Source organism: Macrotis lagotis, chromosome 1, assembly GCF_037893015.1.
Source record: "Macrotis lagotis isolate mMagLag1 chromosome 1, bilby.v1.9.chrom.fasta, whole genome shotgun sequence".
In the NCBI taxonomy this organism is placed as follows: domain Eukaryota; kingdom Metazoa; phylum Chordata; class Mammalia; order Peramelemorphia; family Peramelidae; genus Macrotis; species Macrotis lagotis.
Genome location: NC_133658.1, coordinates 393,297,233 through 393,321,131, shown reverse-complemented (window position 1 = coordinate 393,321,131; position 23,899 = coordinate 393,297,233). Strand labels below are relative to the sequence as shown.

The 23,899-nt window shown below is 35.2% G+C and overlaps 1 protein-coding gene across 7 annotated transcripts in view; it reads left to right on the top strand.

The window, feature by feature from the left end:
* Positions 1-23,899, top strand: part of SGCD (sarcoglycan delta) — a 1,459,164-nt gene that overhangs the window by 974,731 nt on the left and 460,534 nt on the right. For all 7 annotated transcript variants that reach the window (XM_074212535.1, XM_074212534.1, XM_074212532.1 and 4 more), the window contains one exon: positions 5,856-6,044. In XM_074212535.1, coding sequence (XP_074068636.1) covers positions 5,856-6,044 — 189 coding nt within the window. The remainder of the gene's footprint in view (positions 1-5,855; positions 6,045-23,899) is intronic.

The window sequence follows — 23,899 nt, the reverse complement described above, 5'->3', positions numbered from 1 at the left end:
TGGGGAAAAAAGCCTTACATGAGCCTTCTATTCTTATATCTCATTCTTTGTCTCTTTCCTATTGTATTTAACCTTCTTGGAAAAAATCATCTACAATAGGTGCTTCCATTTTCTCTCATTAATGCTTTACAATGTGGCTTCTCATTTTTATAATTCTACCACTGCTCTCTCCAAAGTTACTAATGAACTTTGATTTGCCAAATCAAATAACCTTTTTTTTAAAAATTTTGAGTTTTACAATGGGATTAAGTGATGTGCCCAAGGTCACACAACCAGGTGTTAAATATCTGAGGTCAAGTTTGAACTCAGGTCCTCCTGACTCCAGGGTGGGTGCTCTGTATATTGAACAGCCAGGTGCCTTTCGAATAGATTTCCGCAATCTTCATTCGTCTTTACCTCTTTGCACCATTTGATGCTACTTATCATTCTCTTTCTCTCTTGATGACTCTTTACTCTCCAAATTTTTAGAATATCAATCTCTCCTAGTTTCCCTCCTACCTATCTGAGCACTCCTCTAACTCCTTTGCTGAATCCTCCTCCTTCATATTATATTCTCTAATATTGTCCTCAGGATGCTGTCCTGGATCCTTTTATCTTCTTTCCCTATACTATTTTAGTTAGGGTAGCTACATGACACAGTGGATAGAACACTGGGCTTGGAGTCAGGTGGACAAGAGTTTGAATCCAGACAGTTGCCACTTACTTCCTATACTATGTTGGTCAAGTCACTTAACCCTGATTACCCTACATCCAGGGCCATGTCTAGTCATCCTGATTCATATCTTGGTTACTGGACCCAAATGGTTCTGGAGGAAAAAAGTGAGGTTGGTGACTTAGCACAGCATGCCTTCACTCAAATTCATTTCTTGTGCTTGTCATGTCATCACCTCCCCTGATGACATGGTTTTCCTTCATCATCATACTAATTCAGTCAGTGATATCATCAACTCTTAATGATTTAATTTCCATCTCTATGTTGATGATTTTCAAATATTCCCTCCCTTCCCTACTCGGTCTGCTGATCTCCATTCTAGGATCTCTAACTGCCTTTCAGACCCCTTGAACTGAAAGTCCATTTGTTAATGTCAGTCAATTCAGTCTTCCATAGGGTTATCTTAGCAAAGATACTGTAGTGGTTTGCCATTTTCTTCTCCAGTGCATTAAAGCAAACAAAGGTTAAATGACTTGTCCAGGATCAAATAGTAAGTGTCTAAGGTCAAATTTGTACTCAGATCTTCCTGACTCTGGACACTGTGCTCTATACACTAAGCCATGCATCTGCCTCAGTAGACATATTAAACTCAAAATGTCCAAGTAAGAATTCATTTTCCCCCAAAAATATCCCCACTTATATGCCTTTCCTATTATTGTAGAGAATAATACCATGATTCCAGTCCTTCAGGCTCACGATCTAGAAATAATCCTGGACTCCTCATTCTCATGGCCCCCCATATCTGAGCTGTTTCCATGATCTTTCAATTTCACTCTTGCAAAATGATCAAAGAATTTGAATTTTGTAATAGTACTTTCCTTTATTACAACAGCATTCTCTGAAGCCAGGAATCAATAAACCTATAAAAGAATATAACCTATACAAAAATGAAGCTTAATCTTTTCTTTTCCATAAATCCACACCATCCTGGATATTGGTTCCCACTCTGTCCACTCTTATATGTGCTGCTCAGCTCCCACTCCTTAACCCTGTTCATGTACCCCCAGGCTCCTCCCACCCCCTCCCTGCCCACCCACACCCTGTGAAACTGAAGAATGAGGGTAGGAGAGAGAGAAACTATAAGGAATATAATAATAGTTATACCTAAATGGTTTAAGAAGAGGAAGATGCATCCAGAGATAAGTGCAAATCAACCAGAATCACCATTAAAATGTCTTTGAAGTTCATCAACCAATCAACAAACATATAATAAGAATCTACTTAATGACCCTTGTACTGATCCAAGTGCTAGAAGATACAGTGATATTTATCAATCCAGTAAAAAGAGAGAAGTAGTACATATGTGAAAAACAGAAGGCAAGAGAACTGAATTAAGGAGGCAAAACGGTAGAGGGGACAGATACTCTGGAGTGAGCGGACCTAGGTTCAAATACCACTTCTGATGTATACTATTTGTATGATCTCAGTCAAGTCCCTTAACCTGTTTAAGCCTCATTTTCTTCATCTGTAATAGAAGGTTGGACTGATTATTCTCTGAGGTCACTTTCAGCTCTAGGTCTCTAAACAAATTGTATGACCTTGAGCAAGATATTTTATTTTTCTGGACCTCAACTCTTGCTTTGTTAATTACGAAGTCAAATTCTCTACCTTTCTTATTTCATATGAGAGTTGTGAGAACCATTTGAGATTATAGAGGTGATAATGACATATATATATATATATATATATATATATATATATATATATAATATTTAAAACCATACAAAGGTAATTCCATTAAAGTCCTCATCTAATACCTTATTGTGGTAAGGAGTAGGTCCCAAAGTTGTAAAAGCTATGCCACGGGGCGGCTAGGTGGTGCAGTAGAGGCGACTAGGTGGCACAGTAGGGGTGGCTAGGTGGCACAGCGGATAAAGCACCGGCCCTGGAGTCAGGAGTACCTCCGTTCAAATCCGGTCTCAGGCACTTAATAATTACCTAGCTGTGTGGCCTTGGGCCAGCCACTTAACCCCATTTGCCTTGCAAAAAAAAAAACTTAAAAAAAAAGTTATGCCACAAAAGATGTTCTCTGACTTGTCCAATCATATTGAAGAGCAACCAGTGCTCCCATGACACTCACTTCCCTGCTATTCCTCACACACATTTTATTTTAAGTTGTCAGTAGCTGTTCATTACTTAAAATTCCATCTTCAACAAGATGGCCTTTTCCAATCTTCCCTCATCTTGGTGACTTCCCTCTAAATCTATGAATATCTCCAACTTATCCTGAACATATCTTGTTCATGCATAACTGTTATTATGTTGACTCCCTTCCCTTAAATGTTGATCACCTTGAGAGTAGGGTCTGTCTTTTGCTTCATGTAGCACACACTTAATAAATGTCATATGACTGAATAAGCATAATATATTTGCAATGAAGAAAGGTAGACTAAGTCAGGAAAGAAATGTTGGGTCCAGATTATACAGGGCTTTAAATGTCAAAGTGAAGAGTTCATATTTTCTCTTAGAGGTAATAAAAGCAGAGTTAAGATCTGTTTTTATAACTATTTTAATTTTTACAGCTGTGGGAAAGATATATTGGAGAAGGAAGAAACCTAAGTTAGGGAGATCAATTGGGGGTTATTGCAGTACCTAATGTGAATGGGGGGGGTGGTGGAGAAAGGATGTGTTATGTAAATAGATAGCTAATACTTGTCAGCTACTTGGCTATGTGATATGGGGGTGAGTGAGGTGATAATGACTACAGAATGTTGAGCCTGCATAACCAAAATAATGGTGGTGGTTTTGACATAAAAAGACCATTCTGAAGAGGGAAGAAAATGGAGCAGTCAAGAATAACTTCAAGACTGCAAACCTTGGGGCAACTAGGTGGCACAGTACATAGAGCACTGGCACTGGAGTCAGGAGTACCTGAGTTCAAATCTGACCTGATACTTAATAATTGCCTAGCTGTGTGATCTTGGGCAGGTCACTTAATGCCACTGCCATCATAAATAAACAAACAAACAAATAAATAAAAAATGAATAAATAAATAAACAAAATGTAAGACTGCAAACCTTAATAAGGAAAAGGATGGACAGAAGTGGGAACCTGGAAAAGGGGTTGGTTTGAGAGCAAATATAAAATATCTAGTTCTGCACATGAAAAATTTGAGGTGCCTACTTGATATAAAATTTAAAATGTTTAATAAATAGCCTATAGAAGTACGTAAAATTTGTTTTTTCTACCAAGATTCTACTAGGCACTTTTATTCCCATATGTACAACTATTGTGCTTCAGGGAAAAGTCTAATGAAACAGTTGATATTACCTAATCTTACTTTTTTATTTTTTGTCAGAAGACTTCAGAACTGCAATATACCTATAACAGATTATCTTCTCAAGTTTATTATAAAAGGTGTATATTCTTTAATCTCACACATATCTTGCAATGACTTTTCATTGCATTCATACTTTTGAAATGTGTCCACTGAATGTCCATCTTTTTTACCTATTCATAAGAGAACTGAGCACTTCAATTAGATCTAATAATCATCAGAGAAAAAGTGCAAAGGGAGGCTCAGGTTTTAGTTTCAGTTCTGCCACTTATCACTATTGTGATCAGTCTCTTCTACTCTCTGATCCTCAGTTTCTTTCCTGGACAAAGAAAATCTCCATTGAGTTCCAAGCTTCTTTCATAATTGTACCCTCTAGGAATCTACTAAAATAAAAAAAAGTTAAGGGAAGAAAATGCTATTATACTTTAACATCCACTTCCCTCCTTGTTACAAAGGTAAATTAAACACACAGTTCCTTGACTAGAATCATGCATTAGACACTATCAGTGAGTTTATTTGATATAAGAAAGAAAAGAGTTGTTCTAACTTTCTCACCTGCTTTCTTTCAACGTCTGAGAGACTTTTTTTTCTCTTAATGTGAAATACCCATGGATGCTATTGCCTTTGTACTTATACCTGCTCAAGGAAGTCCCACAAAAGAAGTGCATGAAATGGAACAATGACACTGAAGGCTTTTGTTTAGTGTAAAGCTTTCTGTAGAGTTGCACAGCCAGAACCCTGAGTCTCTGAAGTTGGAGTTTGTATGAAAATGAACAAAGCTAAGAATGTTTCTCTTCCTGCTGCCTTTGTAGCCAGAAAGGCTGTATCATAGATCCTTATGATTTTTTAATGAAGAAAACTTCTGAGAGGTCTCATCACCTCCCCGAAATGATCAGGTGAACTTAACTCCTTCTACTCAACTAATTTGAAATTTTACCTTCAGGACTTTGTTAACTACCTAAGCATTTCTCTAGCAAAGATCAAGAAAGGAATGATATAGTGGAACTGTAGGTAGCTTAGGTGTCAGCATATATATCAATTCAAATACTATCTCTTATACTTCTTACCTGAGAAACATGGAACAAACCCCAGAGTTATATTTTCCTCATCAGTATAATGTTTTCCTGTCCTGTATTGAATCTATGATAGCATGAGTCCATGCAAGTTTTGAGTCAAAAACAAACAATTTACTTGAAAATGTTCTCTCAGGGAAACTCACACTTATATTTTCTTCTCTATATATTATGGGACAACTAGGCAGTTTTTTGAAGAGAATGCTGTGCTCATCTTACTAAGTTCAAATCTGTCCTCAGTCACTTGCTAGTTTTCTGACCCTGGACAAGTTACATAATGCTTTTTGACTCACTTTCCTCATCTATAAAATGAATTAGAGAAGGAGATGGCAAATAATTCTAGTATTTTTGTCAAGAAAATACCAAATGTAGTTATTCAGAGTTGGACAAGACTGAGACAACTGAACAACAACATTATTCTGTATCTCTTTGTGAGTACATCCATATACCTGAACACACACACACACACACACACACACACACATGCACACACAAAAATATATACACACATATGCACTATAATTGACTGATGAATAAGAAAACTATAGCTTTAAGCCTGCCAAGATAACCTGATGGACAGTTGGTCCTTGGGGTCATAAAGTGTTGGACCTGACTGAACAACACTGCCTTTAAGCCAAGCCATAAGAATTGGTAGAATTTAAAAGTAACTGAGATTTTTTTAGAATCCAAAAGGATAAGAACTTCAAGACAGCAGCCAGCCATAACTCTTCCTTCACTTGTAGGTTTATCCCACAGTTTAATATGCCTCCTCTCTCTCCTTGTTCATTCCAGATGCCTCAGGAACAGTATACTCACAACAGGAACAACATGCAGAGCTCTGAAGGACCACAGGTATACAAAGTAGGGATTTATGGCTGGCGGAAGAGATGCCTCTATTTCTTTGTTCTTCTCCTAATGATTTTAATACTGGTGAACTTGGCTATGACCATCTGGATTCTCAAGGTCATGAACTTCACAATTGTAAGTAAAACAACCCAAGTTTTCTAAACTACTATATGTATTTTTCTAGGTGTGATGGGGAATGAGGGATGGGGAAGATAGATGATAATATGGAAGTATGGGGAGGATTATGGGAAACTAATGTCCATTAGGTTTATGATTTAAAATATATGATAACTTGGTACTTGGTTTTAAAGGCATTTCATCCTCAGTTAACACTTAATCACTTCTTGACCTTTGGGCAAAGAGCAAGAGTGGATTAAACAGGAATCTAATTTTGTCAACTTTCTAATACCAAGGGCTGATTATTTAGTTTATATATTTTCCAGTTCACAGACTTGTCATCTTCTCTTCCTCCCTTCTGCTACTTCCCTTTCAACCATTTCACTGTTCATTAGCTCTTCTACTAAGTGGGCAGGGGGAAAATATAGGAGAATGAAATTCGAGTCATTAAATAGGCCCACTTTTAAACAGTTAGGCAAAAGGTTTGGTGGAATAAGAAGGTTGAAACTATTGACTAAAATGAGCCTTTAGGGATTATATGTGAATTTCAATTGTCCATGCACTCCTGGTATCCCATTCCTATGGATAATTGAGAGTCCCTTTTGCTTCCAGGAGAGCAATTCTCTCTACTCTTGCATGATTTAGGCTGAAATGAGAATAGGATATTCATGTTTCATTTTGCAGGGATTTTCACATACCCTTCCTTGAAGTGTTTCTGGTGATTTGCACAAAGACAGTTGCAACTGCTCAGGCTGAACATTAGCTTGCTCAGACTTGAGATATAGGAAAATGTGACAGGAGGACAGGGTTAAGGCGAAATAGGTGATAGGTGTTTCTCTTTTGTGTTGTACTGTATTATTTCTACAAGGTGAGTTGCCTACATTGGAAAAAAAGTATTTCCATGTTTTATTAGGTGTTAGGGTCATTATAATTATGCCCTAAGAATGTGTTCCCATCTTTTTTCCATCTTGCATAGTAAATGGATAAGCTAGCAGAGGAAAAATATCCACTTTTTTATTTAAAATGAAGATTCTTTAGGATAGAAAGGAATGAGTCTAACCAAGAACATAATATAAGAAACTCCAGTAAGAACATATATTTGCCCCTTTTGGGGCTGTAACAGTAATATTGCCCATTCTCACTTATGTATAGTTCCATTAGGGCTTCAATGAACTAAGGTTAATGGTACTTTCTAAAGCAGCTAAATGGCTCACTTTTTTATTTTTATTATTGCAATTCAAAAAAGGTCTGGTAAGAATCGACCTCTTTTTTCCCAAATTTTCTCTGAATAAAAAGTCAGATATTTTCCTCTTGGGGAAGCGTGTGTGCATTATTTTTTTTTTCAATTATACGGGTTCAGAGTGACAAGTATTAAAATACTGGGTTGATCAATAATGTGTGTAGAACACCTAGGCTTCATGTAATCTGAAACAACTGAACTCCTAGAGTATGGACAGTTTGGGAAAATTGAATTCTGACTTAGCCAAAGACATTGTTTTTGCAATATTCTGTAATTCATTAATATCAAATAGATATAATACTCTACCAATATGTCTTAAAGCCTGCATTTCCTTCAGAAGGTTTAATGGCAGGTTATAAATGTATATCAGATGATAATTCATTCACAGTGTATATGTGTTCAGGGAGCAATAAGGCATTAAAGTAATAATCTATAAGAAATTAGCTATTTCCAGTAGTTAACTAAAATGAATGCCAAAGTTAAGGATGCTGAAAGCTTTACCAAACCAGTTACTTACCAAGACGAGAATAACACCATTATTAGCCATAATTGGTGCTTTAAAATGGCAATAAATTTGAACAAATAAAGCTCAAGTATTGGAAAAATGGTCTTGTCTTGCCAGTTAACATCTGATTTTTCAATCAATCACAGTGTAAAGCATATTCCTTTTGAATTATAATCCAAGCGTGCAAATAGTAAATTCCCTTGAAGAGGAAGATCTAGAAGTAAGAGTTTATGCATTAACTGCATTTTTAGGAGGAATCGGTGAGATGATTTGATTATATGGTTGGGTTCTGGTATGTGCATTTTAGTGTGTACAGGTAGGTTTTCTCTCATAAACCAATCACTAATTTAGAGTCAGGGAGTTTCTTTTGTGTAACTGGGATGCTCTCACAGTCAGAACTGTGGAAATGATTGAAGAGTCCAAATTGCCTGATACATGGTGTAAATGCCACTGGCAGAACTGCTAAGGATTTATTAATCTGGATTTCCACTTTAGTCCAAGAGAATAAAATTCATATCCAAAGATGTCTGCCAAAAGATGCCCTTATTTACAATGGGTGCTAATTCATAATTAATGAATTGATTCTAACTTGTTTGAAAGTGTCCATATAAATAGACCTATATGGTTATATAAAACAAAAACATGGTACAAGCTAATGTAGTTTAGTTTGGAACCCTTTGACCTCTTATATCCCCTCAATTGTGATGCAGGCAAAACCTGTCTTTTATTCTCTGCTATAGAAAATTAAATGAAAATGATTTATGTTTAACATTTAATACATTACTTCTTGAACACATAAATTTAATCTCTGCTGGATATTAATTGCATAAGTTTGAGCAAGTAACTTGACTTTCCTGGGTCTCAGTTTCCTCATTTATGAAATGAGGGTTTTGAACTAGATGACTTCTAAAGTCACTCTCTTTCTTATCCCTAAAAAAGGACAGTTTGGATGAAGTCAGCGTTTAAAAGTGGTAAATGGTCTGAGCATATGTTAGCATAATTTGACCACTGGAATCCTTTGGCTTCTACCTTAAATGCTTTTTAACATAGGGGAGCATTGATCTTATGCAATATCAATCAAGCACCAAATACTTACAAATGATGCCTATTATATTATTTGTGATTTGGTAGGTTATAATCTAAACTAAATACTTGCAAAACCACAGACCATTAGAGCTAGAAGAGACTTTATAGATCATGTAGCCCATTCTTCATTTCACAGAGGAGAAAACTGAGGCCAAAGAGAAGTGATTTATCAAAGATCCTTCAGTTAATGAGCAGGAACCCTGGTGGTTAGCCCACTGCCTAACACATAGTAGCCATTTAATAAATGCTCACTGGCTTGTTGATTTGACTTCTATTAGCCCAGTGTACTTTCCATTATTCTTATTAAGATTTCAAAGCATCATAAAGATCAAACGATCAAAATGAAGACATATGAAAGGACAGACCCAACTCATCCCTTATGCAGGAGGGAGCTATAACTTGCACATAGTTTTGGACTTTTTTAATTTAATGAAAGAGTTGTGTTGATTTTTTTTCTTTTTAAAATAAATATTTTTTCTTTACTCTAGAATAGTTCTAGAAAGAGGATAGGCAGAGATGCTGAGGATAACTATGATGATATAAAAAAAATAGAAACAATCTAAAAGATTTCAAAGCAAACTAGAGTTTGTTATTTATATAAATGGTATTATATGATGTAATATGATACAAATCTATTCTTAACTGCTACCATCAATTGTAGGAAATATATAGTATTGTCATTTTCTCATATATTTTGTTCATTCATAAATGTTTTCCTGTTGTCTCCCCTATTAGACTGTAAACTCTTTGAGAGCAGGGAATGCCTTTTGTCTTTCTTTGTATCCTCATCACTTAGCACAGTGCCTAGAGAATAGAAGGTGCTTAATAGATACTTATTGATTGATTGAATATATGTTTCTATATCTGTGTGTGTGGCTTGAATTTATGGAGTTATTTTTCTAAAATATGAAATATTTATACTCTGTAAAGATGCACTGAAGGTCAGAGAAAGGAGAATTAAAAATGAGGCAGAAGAGTTGACTTGAAAAAAGGCAAGCCCAGAGCCTCAAATGTTCTTTTTGTCACTCTGAGTAACTAGAGTAACCAGTTTGATAGGGTTAAATTTACCTGACTTTATTGAACAACATGCCAACACACTAGTTTGACTTTCCATACTTAAGTATTTTAAACTTTTCATGGCTACATATGATTATTCTTAATGAAATTAAAATATTTTGAAATAAATGAATAGTAATTTATCCTTTTTTTAAATTTACAAGGAAATATAAGACTTTTTTCCCGATATTTCAAGCATAAATGAAATGAGTGCTTAGTGCTGATTATGAAAAGATATTTTTAATACAAACACTCCCTCTTGTGTATAAACTACCTGTATTATTGCAATTACATGAAACAAGGAAGGCACCATTTGGAGTAGAAAGAGATTAGAATCAGAAGAATTAATCTTAGCTAATAGACAGGATTTTCTCAATAATGACTTGAAATAATACTATTTGCTTTAATCACATTTTTCATTTAAAAATCCTTGTGAATGTAGTGAGAATGAACCCTATCATCTCCCTTGTTGATTATTTATCTAGAATCTCCTTGAGTGATCAGAGATTTTACTTAGAAAAGAATTGTAAACTTCTACAATCCAGTTGCATCTTACTTCCTTAAAACTTGTCTATTCAGTTCAAGTTCATTATCTTTTAAAGATTCTATAATGTGTTGTTTCAGTAAGCATAAAAATTATAATGAAGTTGGGGGGTGGAATCCCACACCAAATTATTTTATTTCTCAAAACATCTAGAGTGTTTTTTTAACTTTAATTTACAATGAAGTTTTAATATGAATATATGATGTTTTTTTCAAGGCTTCTTATCTTTAAGGGGGTCTACAGGAAGTTTTATAGTTACCACATAACTGTTGGAAGATGTTAGTTATTCCTAAAACTGTGTAGCCTAAAATGACTCTGTTGGGTCTTGACTCAGGACTTTCTTACATGCCTGCTGTATTCAGGGAAGAAGTATTCTTGCATTTATCAGAGTTTCCATAACTAAGGTATTTTCTTAGTCATTCCAAATTGAAAATACAGGATGAATGTTGAAAAATCACTCTGGAAATATGGTCTTCTTCACACTTACACATAAATGCTCACACAAGGAATGTTCAGATAACTTGAGCCATCCACAGTGAAGAAACGGTTCAGAGATGTCAGAAGTCTGCTTCTCTGATTTCATTTGGTCATTTAAACAAATATAGGTAAGAGAATTGAGACAGCACAATCAATGAAAGAAGTTTTGCATTTGATATCCTTAGCAACATTTCACAGATGAGATTTAGGATTAAAAACATTATTGAAAGTAGTTCTAAACTTGGAAAAATAGATACAGATACCATTTTTAATAGTTACTATCTAGATGAACATGAAGCAGTCACTGTGATTCTTTGAGTCTCTGTTTCCTCATCTACTAAATGGGAGAAACAATGTCTAAAGTAGTCATCAGGAGGGTTGTTGTATCAAAGAAGAGAATATATATATATATATATATATATATATATATATATATATATATATAAAGCATTTCACAATTGCTATATAAATGTCAGTTTTCATTGATTGATTAATGTTAACCTATGTGGCTTTGGGTAATTCATGACATTTCTCTGTGCCTTAATTTCTCACTTGTAAAATATGTTCAGTAATCTGTAGGTCTTTTACAAATCTTGATCCTACATACTGATAAATATTTAACTTTAATGATGACAATTACAGGGCACAATAAATATGAGCTACTTAACATTATAGATAGGTGTGTTTTATTCTTTTAAATCATGTAGATTGAATTATAGGAAAAACATAAAAAATGAGAAGGCTTCAAACCATTTGAGAATGACATGATATACTGCATAGAATGGAAATCTTGAAATGTTGGTTCTATTCCTATTTTCATCATTAAATCACAATGATGGGGCGGCTAGGTGGCCACACCAGCCCTGGAGTCAGGAGTCCCTGGGTACAAATCCAGTCTCAGACACTTAATAATTACCTAGCTGTGTGGCCTTGGGCAAGCCACTTAACCCCATTTGCCTTGAAAAAAAAACTAAAAAAAAATCACAATGGGACTTTGGGTATGTTCCTCTTTGACCTCAATGACTTTATCTGTAAAATGAAGGGAATAGATTAAATTATGTGGGCAAGTGTCACCTTGCCTTAAATTGCCTTTCTTGTGAACTGAGAAGGTTGGATTATAAAGCTTCATTCCAGTTCTAGCATCATGAGCCACTCCCAAATTCTTCTTTGATTATGTACAAGAGAAGAAACATCATTCCTCTCCCCTGGCTTTTTTTAAAACAACCTAAATCTCTTTATACATTTTCTTGGATCCCAGAGTTCATACTACTTTGCTTCAATTATATGCAATCCAACAAGCATTTATTAGCAACATACAATTGTGAAACACAGAGATATTGAATGGGTCCATGGGCAGTGGATTGCCAAACCCTGTACATCTATAAAGGCAATTTTGGTCTCATAATCCAATATACATTTATTATGCCAAACCCTATGTGCCAAGTACTAGTAATACTGAGTCAAAAATGAAACTGTCCTGACTCCTCCAGTCACTTACTTTCTAATGGCAGAGATAGCTTGAAACTATACAAATATAAACATAATATATACAAAATGAATAAAAGGTAATTTTAGAAAAGTATAAACTGAGAGAAAGAGGATCCAGAAAGGTTTCACTTAGAAGAGAGCACTTGAACAAAGGGTAAATCAGAGATTTCCAGATTTGGAGATGAGGATAGAATACATTTCAGAAATGGTTGACTAACAATTCAAAGATGTGGAGATGGAGTGTAATGTGGACCAGAGTGGCTAAATTGTACTATGTAATGAGGGGAGTAGCATGCAAGAAGACTGGAAAGTATGAAGAGGTTGAGTCAATAGAAGATGTTTATATTTGGTTCTGGTGGCAAAAGGAAGACATTAGAGTTTATTGGGTCAATGTGTCTGTGGGTCTGTGATCTGGATCAAGGGATCCAGGAGCCTGGATAGGAAAAATATATTTTTTTAGTTTCAGTATTCCTCATTTCCTTTAAAATTCTATTTATTTCAGTTGATGCATTTAAACATATGTTCAGAAGCTTCTCCATGACCCAGAACAATTTAAGAAATACCTGACCCCAAAGGGAAGCATTAGGAGTAATGAGAAAAATTTGCCAAAACGGAAAATATACTTTATTCCAGAAAAATATTTCCAACAGAGTTATTTCAGAGTAGAATGTGTTAGCTCAAGAAATGATGGGTCCCAATTTATTAGGTATCTTCAAACCAATGCTAGATACCACTTACTATTTCTAGTAGAAAGGATCTTCTTACCCAGCAACAAGTTGGCCTATCAGCTCCAAAATTCTGTGATTCTGTACAGCAGAGGTCTCAAAGGATATGCTAGGATTTTCTTCTAGGGGTTAACAAATTCTATAGAACTTCCATTTGATATTATATTGTACCATTATGGCAAAGAATCATAAGATTGCTATGAGCAAAACTGTCTAATAATTGCTGCTTCAAAGTTTCCAGGTTGGCCCTTGCCATGGCCCTTTTTGTGCAATTTTGAGCAAATACTTTTATTTTTCTATTTTGGGAAAATAAAGATGGATTAATGATATCTGCATGTTTGACATATGTGTTATAAAATTAGTGTCTGTTTGCATATGGGATACTGTTAAGACCTTCACTATACACAACAACATAAATTCTCCAACTACTTGTCCTTATAAATTAGTATTTTTATTAACATTTGAATATTTGAATAATGATCAATAAAATTTATAGCACTTGAACCTTTCAACCTGACAAGGTAGATGCTATAGGTTTTATTATCCTCATTTTACAGATGAGAAAACTGATTCCTAGGGAATTTAGGTGATTTAACCAATTTTCATATAGCTGATGAACACCAGAGGCAGGAATGGAAGATTTGAAGACATGTTTCTCTTGACCATAAATTCAACTGTCTTTTAACTGCATTCTGTGGCCTCTAGCCTAGGGAAAAGCATTTGCCTCCTCAGGCAAAGACTAAGTGTTTTTCTGTTTGTTTGTTTTTTGCTGAAGAGACTACTATGACTGAAACCTTTGTCAATATGCTGTTGTTGCATTAGGCAGCTTATGTATTAACTAGCTTTTACTAAGTGGAAAGTGTAGAGAAAGGCAGGAATGAACAGCTAGGACCCTGGGTGTTTTCCAGGCTTTGTCAAAAGAGATTGAACAGCTTTTTTTTGTTGCACAGAATTGGACTTGCTCTGGGCTAATCATGTCCCTTGACAAATAACCCCTCTATAACAGCAGGAAAGAAGCCAAGTAGAATATAGTTAGCTTGTGACTGAGAAATTCAACCTATCCCCTACTGCCAGCTTAATAAGAGATCACAGCCTTTATGACATTGAACCTGAAATCAGGAGACCATGACTCAAGTCCTTGAATGGACATTTGTTAACTGAGTGACCTCCTGAGCAAGTCATTTAAGTCTTTCTGGACCTCAGTTTCTACATGTGTAAAATGGGGATTAAAATACTCATACTATCTACCTATTGGGGATGTCAACTATATACATGGGAGAATTTCACAAACATGTATACGGTTCAGACATGTAGAAGGAACATCACTAGACAGATTTTCTGTTTATGTAGTTGTTGGATTTGGGTGGTTTAAATTGCACATAACCAATATCAGAAAAATAATTTGAAGATAAAATTCATAGCTTCCTCCTTCCCAATAGAAACTTTCTCAGTCTTTTGTCTTAAGAGTTTCAGTGGAGAAACATTAGATGTGAACCATGAAATATGAATGAAGCATAAGGAGACTGGCATCTGCTCTTACATTTTGATCACTGCCTCCAAACTACCCTTATGCCACTAGTTCAAGAAATTCATTTTTAAGAACTGAAATAAACATTGTCCACACATTGCCATTTGGAAGAACACCTTGAAAATTGTCGGTCTTCAGTAGGAGCATTCTTGCTTTGTAAGAAATGATGGCCTAGTAAGACAAGGGAAATAGTACTTATTTGACTTCACCCACTGCTGTACTATTACTGGAATCTGCCTCTTTGCTCCATCCTTAAAAGGACAACATAATGAGTAAGGAGCAGAATGTGGTTGTTAAGAAGAAGAGAGAATTTGGCAATTTAAAACAAAGAGGGGAAAGTTGAGAGAGGGTGTAGACATAAAATGGAGAAAAATGAAGAGCTTTGGAAAAAGGATCCATTCTGAATAGAAAGACAGGAGGAAAAAGCAGAGAAATGGCAGAGAAATGAGGAAGAAGGTCAAGAACATAACCCTAGGATCACCACTAATGGAGCCAATATTGCCTCCCTTAGCAGTTGAATTAGAGTCCTCAAAAATAAAAAAAGGTTCCATACTGTTTATCCAAATATAAATGCTAAAATTCCCTAGTTCATAGCCTGAGAAATAGGCTTTATTTTTCCCAGCGCAAAAAGCTGATGTCTTTGACTTTTAATACAAGCCTGGAAAAATCTTTGCTCACTCTGAGGTGTATTCTCTAGAAACTTTGCAAATACTATCTTCAGGAGTTTTTGTGGTCTTTCTTAGCACTTTTATCATTCTAAAATGACACATGAAAGGGTTTTGAAATGTCACCACAAAGAAAATGGAGTTATGAAAATGACATCTGGATTAAGAAGATGTAGTGAAAATATAAATTCTTTCAATTACAGATCTTGAAAAGGCCTTCTTAACTCTGAGATATTGCAATAAATCCATCTCATTCCAACTTGCTGCTGTACTTCTAACACAGTCTGTAAAGAAGTCTTATTATTTCTTATTCTCTCTCTGTTTTATAATGACCCTTATTGATTTTTTCCTGTATTGGGAGAATCACTTATTGTGCTTTGAGAGGTTAATCGGCATCATGACTCACAGAGGCTTAATTACATTGAAGCAAACCCTTTCTCCTGACACTGGCCAGCTGGTCGCTTTAATTACCCAAATTCATTTTTATTTGTGCGGGAACCATAGTGCCATCATATGCTTTTGGAGGATTCTGGTGGGTGGGTATGATAATGAGTGGGGGTTGGCATATTAAGGGGGTTGGGAGAATGTTGATCTTTTGTCACTTGAATTCTGACAGAAACTCACAGAGGCCTAGGTCAGCAGGGAGCTGAGGAGCTTACATTAAAGGAATTGCCTCATGGAGCTCTGAAAACTCATATGGTTTTAATGAATATAACAATTTTAATGATATTTTCTAAGAAAAAGTAAAATATTTTGCTCATTGTTTTTGACTGAAATTACATTGCTGAAAAGTGAATGGAGGATTAACTAATTGCTAAAAATAGATTTTCCTTGGTGGCCAAAACCAGAGATAAACTTTAAGAAATAGATGGAGAGATAGAGAGACGGATATGAAGACAGACAGGCAATTAGACAGACAGATAGATAAACAGACCAAGTGATAGATGGAAAGATAGATAGGTAGATAGATAGGGAGAGAGAGAGAGAGAGAGAGAGAGAGAGAGAGAGAGAGAGAGAGAGAAAGAAGGAAGGAAGGAGGGGAGGGAGAGAGGAGAGAGAGAGAGAGAGACTGAGAGAGAGGAAGGAAGGAAGGAAGGAAGGAAGGAAGGAAGGAAGGAAGGAAGGAAGGAAGGAAGGAAGGAAGGAAGTAGGGAAGAAAAAAGAAAAAGAAAGAAAGAAAATAGATGATAGATAGATTATAGATAGATGATAGATAGATAGATAGATAGATAGATAGATAGATAGATAGATAGATAGATAGATAGATAGATAGATTATATTAGCTTGCAGTACAGTCCAGCTCTAATGACTTTATTATATAGTAGAGGTCAAACTTTGGTAGGTCCGACTAAGTTGGAAAGGCTTCAAAGATATCCTGGTGACCAATTGTGTGTCCATCATCCAAAGTTTGTAGAATCTTATCCCCGTGTTCAGTCAAGGTGATGAATGTTTCGCCTCAATAGCTCAATGAGTTTGCCTAACTAAGGCATGGAGGAGATTGTTATCTATGTCAGTGAAAACAATACCCAGATTAATGAAATCACAAAATTTGCAACTATTAAAGAAAAACAAAGGAAAAAAGGTCACTGTAGTATAATGGAAAAGCCTTGGATCAGGAGCTACATTATCTAAGTTAAAATCCCATTTTTGACTCTTACTACTTATGTAACTTTATACAAGTCACTTAACTGGATCTTCTTTTCCTCATATGAAAAGGGCACTTATTGATCTGTGAGATCCTCCAGCTCTCAACTACAATTCTATGATAAGTTTTTAAATGGCTTAAACAACACTATCCAGAAAGAGTTTTATTTTTATTTGATATATTTGATAATATATATAGTATATATTTGATGATCTTTACATATATTTATTTATATAGTTTATATAAATATATATAATTTGTATTTTACTTTTAATCTTTATGTGTCAAAATGCACTGGAAACTGTTGTAGTTGTGTGATATCTAACCTTTTTTGCTGGCCTCTGAGATGACATAATCACAGAAAGTATTTCAGAAGAGGGATGCAAATGAGAGCAAATTATGAAAACAACCGTGCCACCAAAAGGTTTAGAGACTGACATTTGGTACTTTGCCAACTTCACTCCTAGCAGAACTTACTTACTGTTTTTCTTTATAAATGAGAGATACTATTTAATGAGGAAATTATGCTCATCTACTAGTTGCCATTTCTGATTATTTGCATTTAATTAAAGGGTGGCTCTGTGAAAAGAGAAGGAAGCTTAACCTCAAAGTATTGCTTTATTTCTTAAGTAATTACCTATAATTTCTATCCTTGTATACCTCCCCCAATTTTTTATTTCTCCAGATGGTTCCTAAAAACTATTATTTTTGTTCTCCCTTACTCTTTATGAGGGGGAGGATTTAATAAACACTTCTGATAAAAAGCTTATGTAGTCTAGTTTTTTTCTCCATGAAATTAAAGTTTAATTAATCAAAAGCCAATCTGTGGTGTTTATAAAATTTATATGAACAAAATTAATTTTCTTTAATTACACAAATGGCTTTATCATGTAAACAGCAACCTTTTCACAACTGACCTCTAAAATTCAGTCTTTCATTTTATCTCCATTTCAAAGTTTCTGAGTAGGTCTAAATAAATACATATCCCTTTTTACTATTACATGGGGACTCTACCCATTTATATATGACTTATCTTGTGATGATAATTTGAACTCAATATATTTTAAAAATTTATTTATTTTCATCGATATGCACATGCATATTTTTAAATAAAAATGTTTTTTCCACCTTCCCTTCCCACCCCCCTTCCCTCAGCAGAGAACAATCAGGTTAGCATCATAATACATATTTTGATAAACATCTTTACAGATTAGTAATTTTCAGCATTAGGAATTAGGATTAAGGGAAAGAGATACATAAGAGATAATCTTTATAAAGTGTTCATCAGATTCTGAAGGATTATTTTTTGTGAGTTTTGTTTTGTTTTGTTTTGTTTTTCCTCTGGATGGGGATAATATAGTCCATAGCCAGTTCTAGATCAACAGACTGCTGAGAGGAGCTGCTTCCAGCAAGGTTGTTCATCTCACAATTGCTGTTGATGTGTACATTGTTCTCTTGATTTTGCTCCCTTTGCTCAGCATCAGGTCCCATAAGTCATTCAATATATATATACATATATATTTTAAAAGTCACAAAATATAACAAAATCACTTCACTGAAAAGCTATTTAAAGTATTTTCTTTTTTCCCCAGATAGTTAACAAACCCTTCTGCCTAATTTTTTTAGTAAAATAGCTTAGATATATAGGTCCATACTCCATCTACTTCTCAAAAAGTTGGCATGACATCTTGAATCTTTTAGATCTGTAAAATTCATCTTGTCTTACACTGACTCCTCTTCCCACATATGAATAGATTTACCCCATCCTTCCTCCCTATAATTTCAAGGTTTCTGACCCTGAAAGGAATGTCAAATTAAAACATTGATCCAAGTCATTCCTCAGGCATGGTAAATCTTATTTCACCAAATATATTTTGAATATCTCTGTAGCCCCTACATTGCTTGGGAGCAAGTATTTCACAGAATCATAATTAGATCTGAGTGTGATAACTTGGAGACTGACTAATCCAACCCTCTCTTTTTCAATGAGTGGATAATGCCCAAAGATGTCCTTCATCTAAGGAAACTCAGTGGCAAATCTGGAGCTAAAATCCAGATCTCTTGATGTCTGGATTAGTTTTCTTTCCTCTGAAACAGGATGCTTATCTTAATTGATACTAAAGCATAGAAAACTTCATATATGTGGTTCTTTTCCTATCAATCAATTGGAGCTGACTTTAAGGAAATACTATCTTTACCCATGACAGCAAGAATCTGGGACTCCATTGATATATAGAGATAATAGATGATGCTGATGTTGATGATAGATAGATGGAGAGAGAGAGAGAGAGAGAGAGAGAGAGAGAGAGAGAGAGAGAGAGAGAGCAAGAGAGAGAGAGAGAGAGAGCAAGAGAGAGAGAGAGAGAAAGAGAGAGAGAGAGAGACAGACAGACAGACAGAGACAGAGACAGACAGAAACAGACAAATAAACTAATTTATTAGATGATTATAATGTGCCAAGCACTAATTAGACACTGAGAATGCAAATAGGAACTTGGTGTTATTTATTAACTCATTTATTCATTTGTTTAGCAAAGAAACCAATTTATTCAAATCAATAGAAAAACAGAAATCAGAGATTCACATAAGAAAGTATTTACCAGAAAATACAAAGTGAAGAACTTTCCATTGAGAGTGAAATAACCCAGCTCAACAAGCTACAGATATCACCCCCAAAATCTTTAGTGTAGGAGCCTACAATCTAATATGGAAATACAACTCAAAAATGGGAGCTAGAAAAAGGGATAGGGGAGGAAGTGACATGAAGACCTAGTTCTAGACAGGATAAAGCAAAAACTCATTTAGTAAAGCCCAGCATCCAAGGGCAGAAACCAAGGTTCTGGAGGGATGTAGGAATGATAGCTAGAGTGGAGTTCATATGGTATGGAAAGGGTCAGGTAAGGAAATGCCCTTGACTGATGGAAATTGGAACCATGTCTCCAATTTATAACCTTAGAAAGTTGCTTAGACACTGAGAGTTTAAACAACTTGCTAAGGATCATACAACCAAAGTATCAGAGACAGGACTTAAACCTAGGTTCTCTTAGTTTTGAGGTCACATTTATTCATTATTTATTCTCTATTAATAATTATTATTTTCTATTGTTTTTTATTGTAACTATTATTATAATTGTTATAGCAATAGCAAGAAAAATACCTAGAAATTATTTAGGCCCTTAAAATTTACAAAGTACTTTAAAGGTGTCTCATTTGTATTTCTCAATTAACTTCTTTGATAGATACAGCAGACATTATTATCTCTGTTTTACTAACAGAGAAACAGTTTCAGGGAGATTATGTGATTTCCCAAAGTTACACACAGTTAAGTAATGTCAAAGGCAGGATATGAGCTCCATTCCTGCTAAGTCCAAGTCCAGTGCTTCTATTCACAGTCACACATCCTTTTATCGATTTTGGCTTTTGAAGCAAAATAGTCAGTCCATTTCATGGCTAATGTGAACATTTTTTGGAGAAAGATGTGTGGAGAAGTAGCTTAGGCCTGTTGGCTGAATCCTTTGTGGAAACATTGCGGCATAAGTCAAATTAGCTTCTTGGCTTCTCTACGACTTTTTTCCCATCTATATCTCTACTCTGTTTAAGTTTTGAATTCTTGGAAGTGCTCTTTCTTGATGTATTTTTACAAGGTTCATTAACAGCCAGTATTATAGAACTGGCTCAAAAGGAACATGTTTTCAGTGGCTATCATTATTAGCTTCAGGGTGACTTTTTAAACGCATAATGAAGCACATGGAATATTTAGCAAGAATGTGGTATTCTTGAAAAATGGGCTTGGGGGGCCATAGGTGGCTTAGAGTTGGAAATATAAGTGCTTGCCAATTACATGCATTGAAAATTCATGATCTGGCCATATCATGCTGTTAGAGTTAAGTAATTCAAAAGGAAGAAATCTGGTATTTGCCTGTCTTGCTAAGGATTTATAAATTTTCAAAACTCTTTATAGAACCTTACTTGAATTTTTCCCCCTTCCCCTTTTTTGGAAAATCAGTTTTTTTCTGCTTAGTATGATCAGTATAATATGGTGGACAGACAGTTGACGTTAGAGTCAGGAAGGTCTGCATTCAAGTTTGGCCCATGACATATATTGACTATGACCCCACAGTAAGTCTCTTAACTCCTCACTGTCCCCAGGAAACAACACTGTAAGTAGCCAGTATAAATGATCTCTGGACTGATAAAATTATAGCACTGAACCAAAATTATTTTTTAAAAGTCTATAACCTAATGGTCCTGAGTATTGAAAAATGATTAAAATGTGTTCCTTTTAGAAAGCGTTCATTCAGATAGTTTAATCTCTAATCATATGCACAATCAGAGAATGTTTTGAGTTGTTATTAACATTTTTGTATAGATCTTATTTGTCTTGCCAAGAAGTAACACTTTCAATTTGGGAATTGGGAGATTGTGTCTTTTTTTTTGTTGTTGTCAGTTATTTTTCAGTTGTATTTGACTCTTGATGACCTTATTGGGGTTTTTTGGCAAAGATACCAAAGCAATTTGCCATTTCCTTCTTCAGTTCATTTTTACAGATGAAGAAACAGAGGCAAACAGGTTTAATAGTTTTTCACAGAGTTTAAGTCTGAGGACTTAGGAAGATGAGTCTTCCTAACTCCAGGACTGGCACTCTATTGACTAAGCAAACTATCTTCCCAATTTCCCCTGTAACTTCTATGCATCCAATATTTGAAATCAGGAAGAAGAGTCTTTCTGACTCAAGAACTGGAAACTCTATTGACTGAGGAAACTATATGCTTGATTCTATTATATTTCCCTTGTATCTTCTATGCATCCAATATTGGATTTATATAGGGGTGCTTAATATGTTCTTAACACTGCTTAACTATTTATCAGAAAGTAACTGGATTCCCTTCCCATTGGCGAATTTTATTCACCTACAGTTAAATTAAACTCCTTCCATGGATATAACAGGAACCAAAGCATAAAATCTACTCACCACTGCAACCTTATCAAATATGTAGCCAGGTCATTGTCCTACTTCTGGTTACAAGTATTATCTGACATTGGATAGTCTAGCCAATTCAAACCACTGTGATATGGAGATCAAGGTCATAGCCTCAATCATAGATCCCTCCTTCATGCATTCAGGCTAATTCTGTTCCTTGGTTCTACACTTCACTCTTGATCTTGAAAGTCATTTCTTATACGTGTACTATCACTCACAAGAGGAAAAAGGTAAAAGAATGTGCCTTAGTACAAATACATCTCCACTGCTACAGAACTAGCTCACAGACTATGTCCTCCTTCATGTGGCTCCATAATATTATAGATCATTGCACATTCATGGGAATATGCTTTAACATGTAGTACAAAATTGGGAGTTCTCCTGGCTAATACCAACTTCTACCATAGCTCCCACCTCCTCAAATGAGGCTATTCTTGATCTCCCTAGTCTTCAATGAACTCTCTATTAATTTTACTTTGTCTAAATGCTATCTAAAATTTCACTAACAGTCCAACTCTGTTTATATTAGGGTTTACTGATTCTTTTATTCATGTCAGAAACCTTGTCCTTCATACTGAGCTACTTACTGGCTAACATTTTGACTGGGAGAAAATCACTTAAACTCTGAACTTCAGTTTTCTTATTTTAAATACAAAGTAAAGAGAAGATCATCCTATCTGATGGGAGAGGAAAGGGGAGAGACTGATCCATCAGTACTTGAGCTCTACCTCACCCTTCTCTAAGACCTTGAATACATTGGAAATTATAGGATTGTAGGACTAGTACCTGATGAGAACTCAGAAGACTCTCTTCTATAATATGTTTGTTTTACAGATGAGGAAACAGAAACTCAGGGAATTTGTGACTTTCCCAAGATCACTGGGGTAATTATTAAAGGCAGAATTTGAACCCTGGTTTTTCTGCCAATGCTTATTCCACTATGTCATACTGCCTCCCAATTCATCTTATTTACACAATTCAATTATAAATTCCTTGAGATCAAGGACTAGTATCCCTTTTCTGCATACACCTTAATGCTGAGATCATCTTTCCTCCTTCTGAATTCATTTTCCTCCCTCTTCTATGCACTTACACTCTTATATTATGGCATGAAATGGTATGATATGGTATGTTACAGCATGGCATGCTATGTTATGGTATTTCAGTACAATTCAGTATAGTATAGAAGTAGTATGGCATAGTAAGTAATAAATAACTGTCCTTAGAGTCAAAAACTGTCCAAGTTCTTTCTCTGATCTTTACTCACTATGTGGTCAAATCAAGTCATTTGATCCCTCCAGTTTCCCAAAGGAATTCTCTTAATTTATGGTATTTGCTCATTTGTATTTTGGAAGGATTTTCCCTGTAAGAATTGGTTAGGCCAATGAAATTACAACTCTACAATGCAAACCCTACCCCCTCTAATGCATAATATGTCATATTTATATATATTGTACCATCTCCTTTGTTAAATTGGATGCTCCCTAAAGGTAGGAACCACAGATTAATTATCTTTATATGCTCCTTAACTCCTATAACAAGACTGTACACATAAATTACTAAATAAATGGCTCTTGATTCAATAGTAAGCACTCAATGGAGATAGACTGGTTGAATGATGGCAAGGTTAGGGCTTCTGGACATAGTTCAGAATTCAGGGAATATTGGGGATTCTAATATCAGTGATCCTACTCCCAAAGTTCTTGAATTCAGAAAAAGCAGAAAGATGCTTAAATAGACCTAGCAAGTTGGCAGGGGGGAGGGAAGGGAGTTCATCTCCTTTTAACACCTATAATTCACTAATTTGAATAGATTAATACAAAAAATGTCAAAAAAGACAAATTCCAAATGGGTTTTTAAATGGGAGTGGGAGTACAAAATCAGCCAGCTTGTTTCCAAGTGAATTCTGCTTTCAGTCATTAGTTTATTCTGA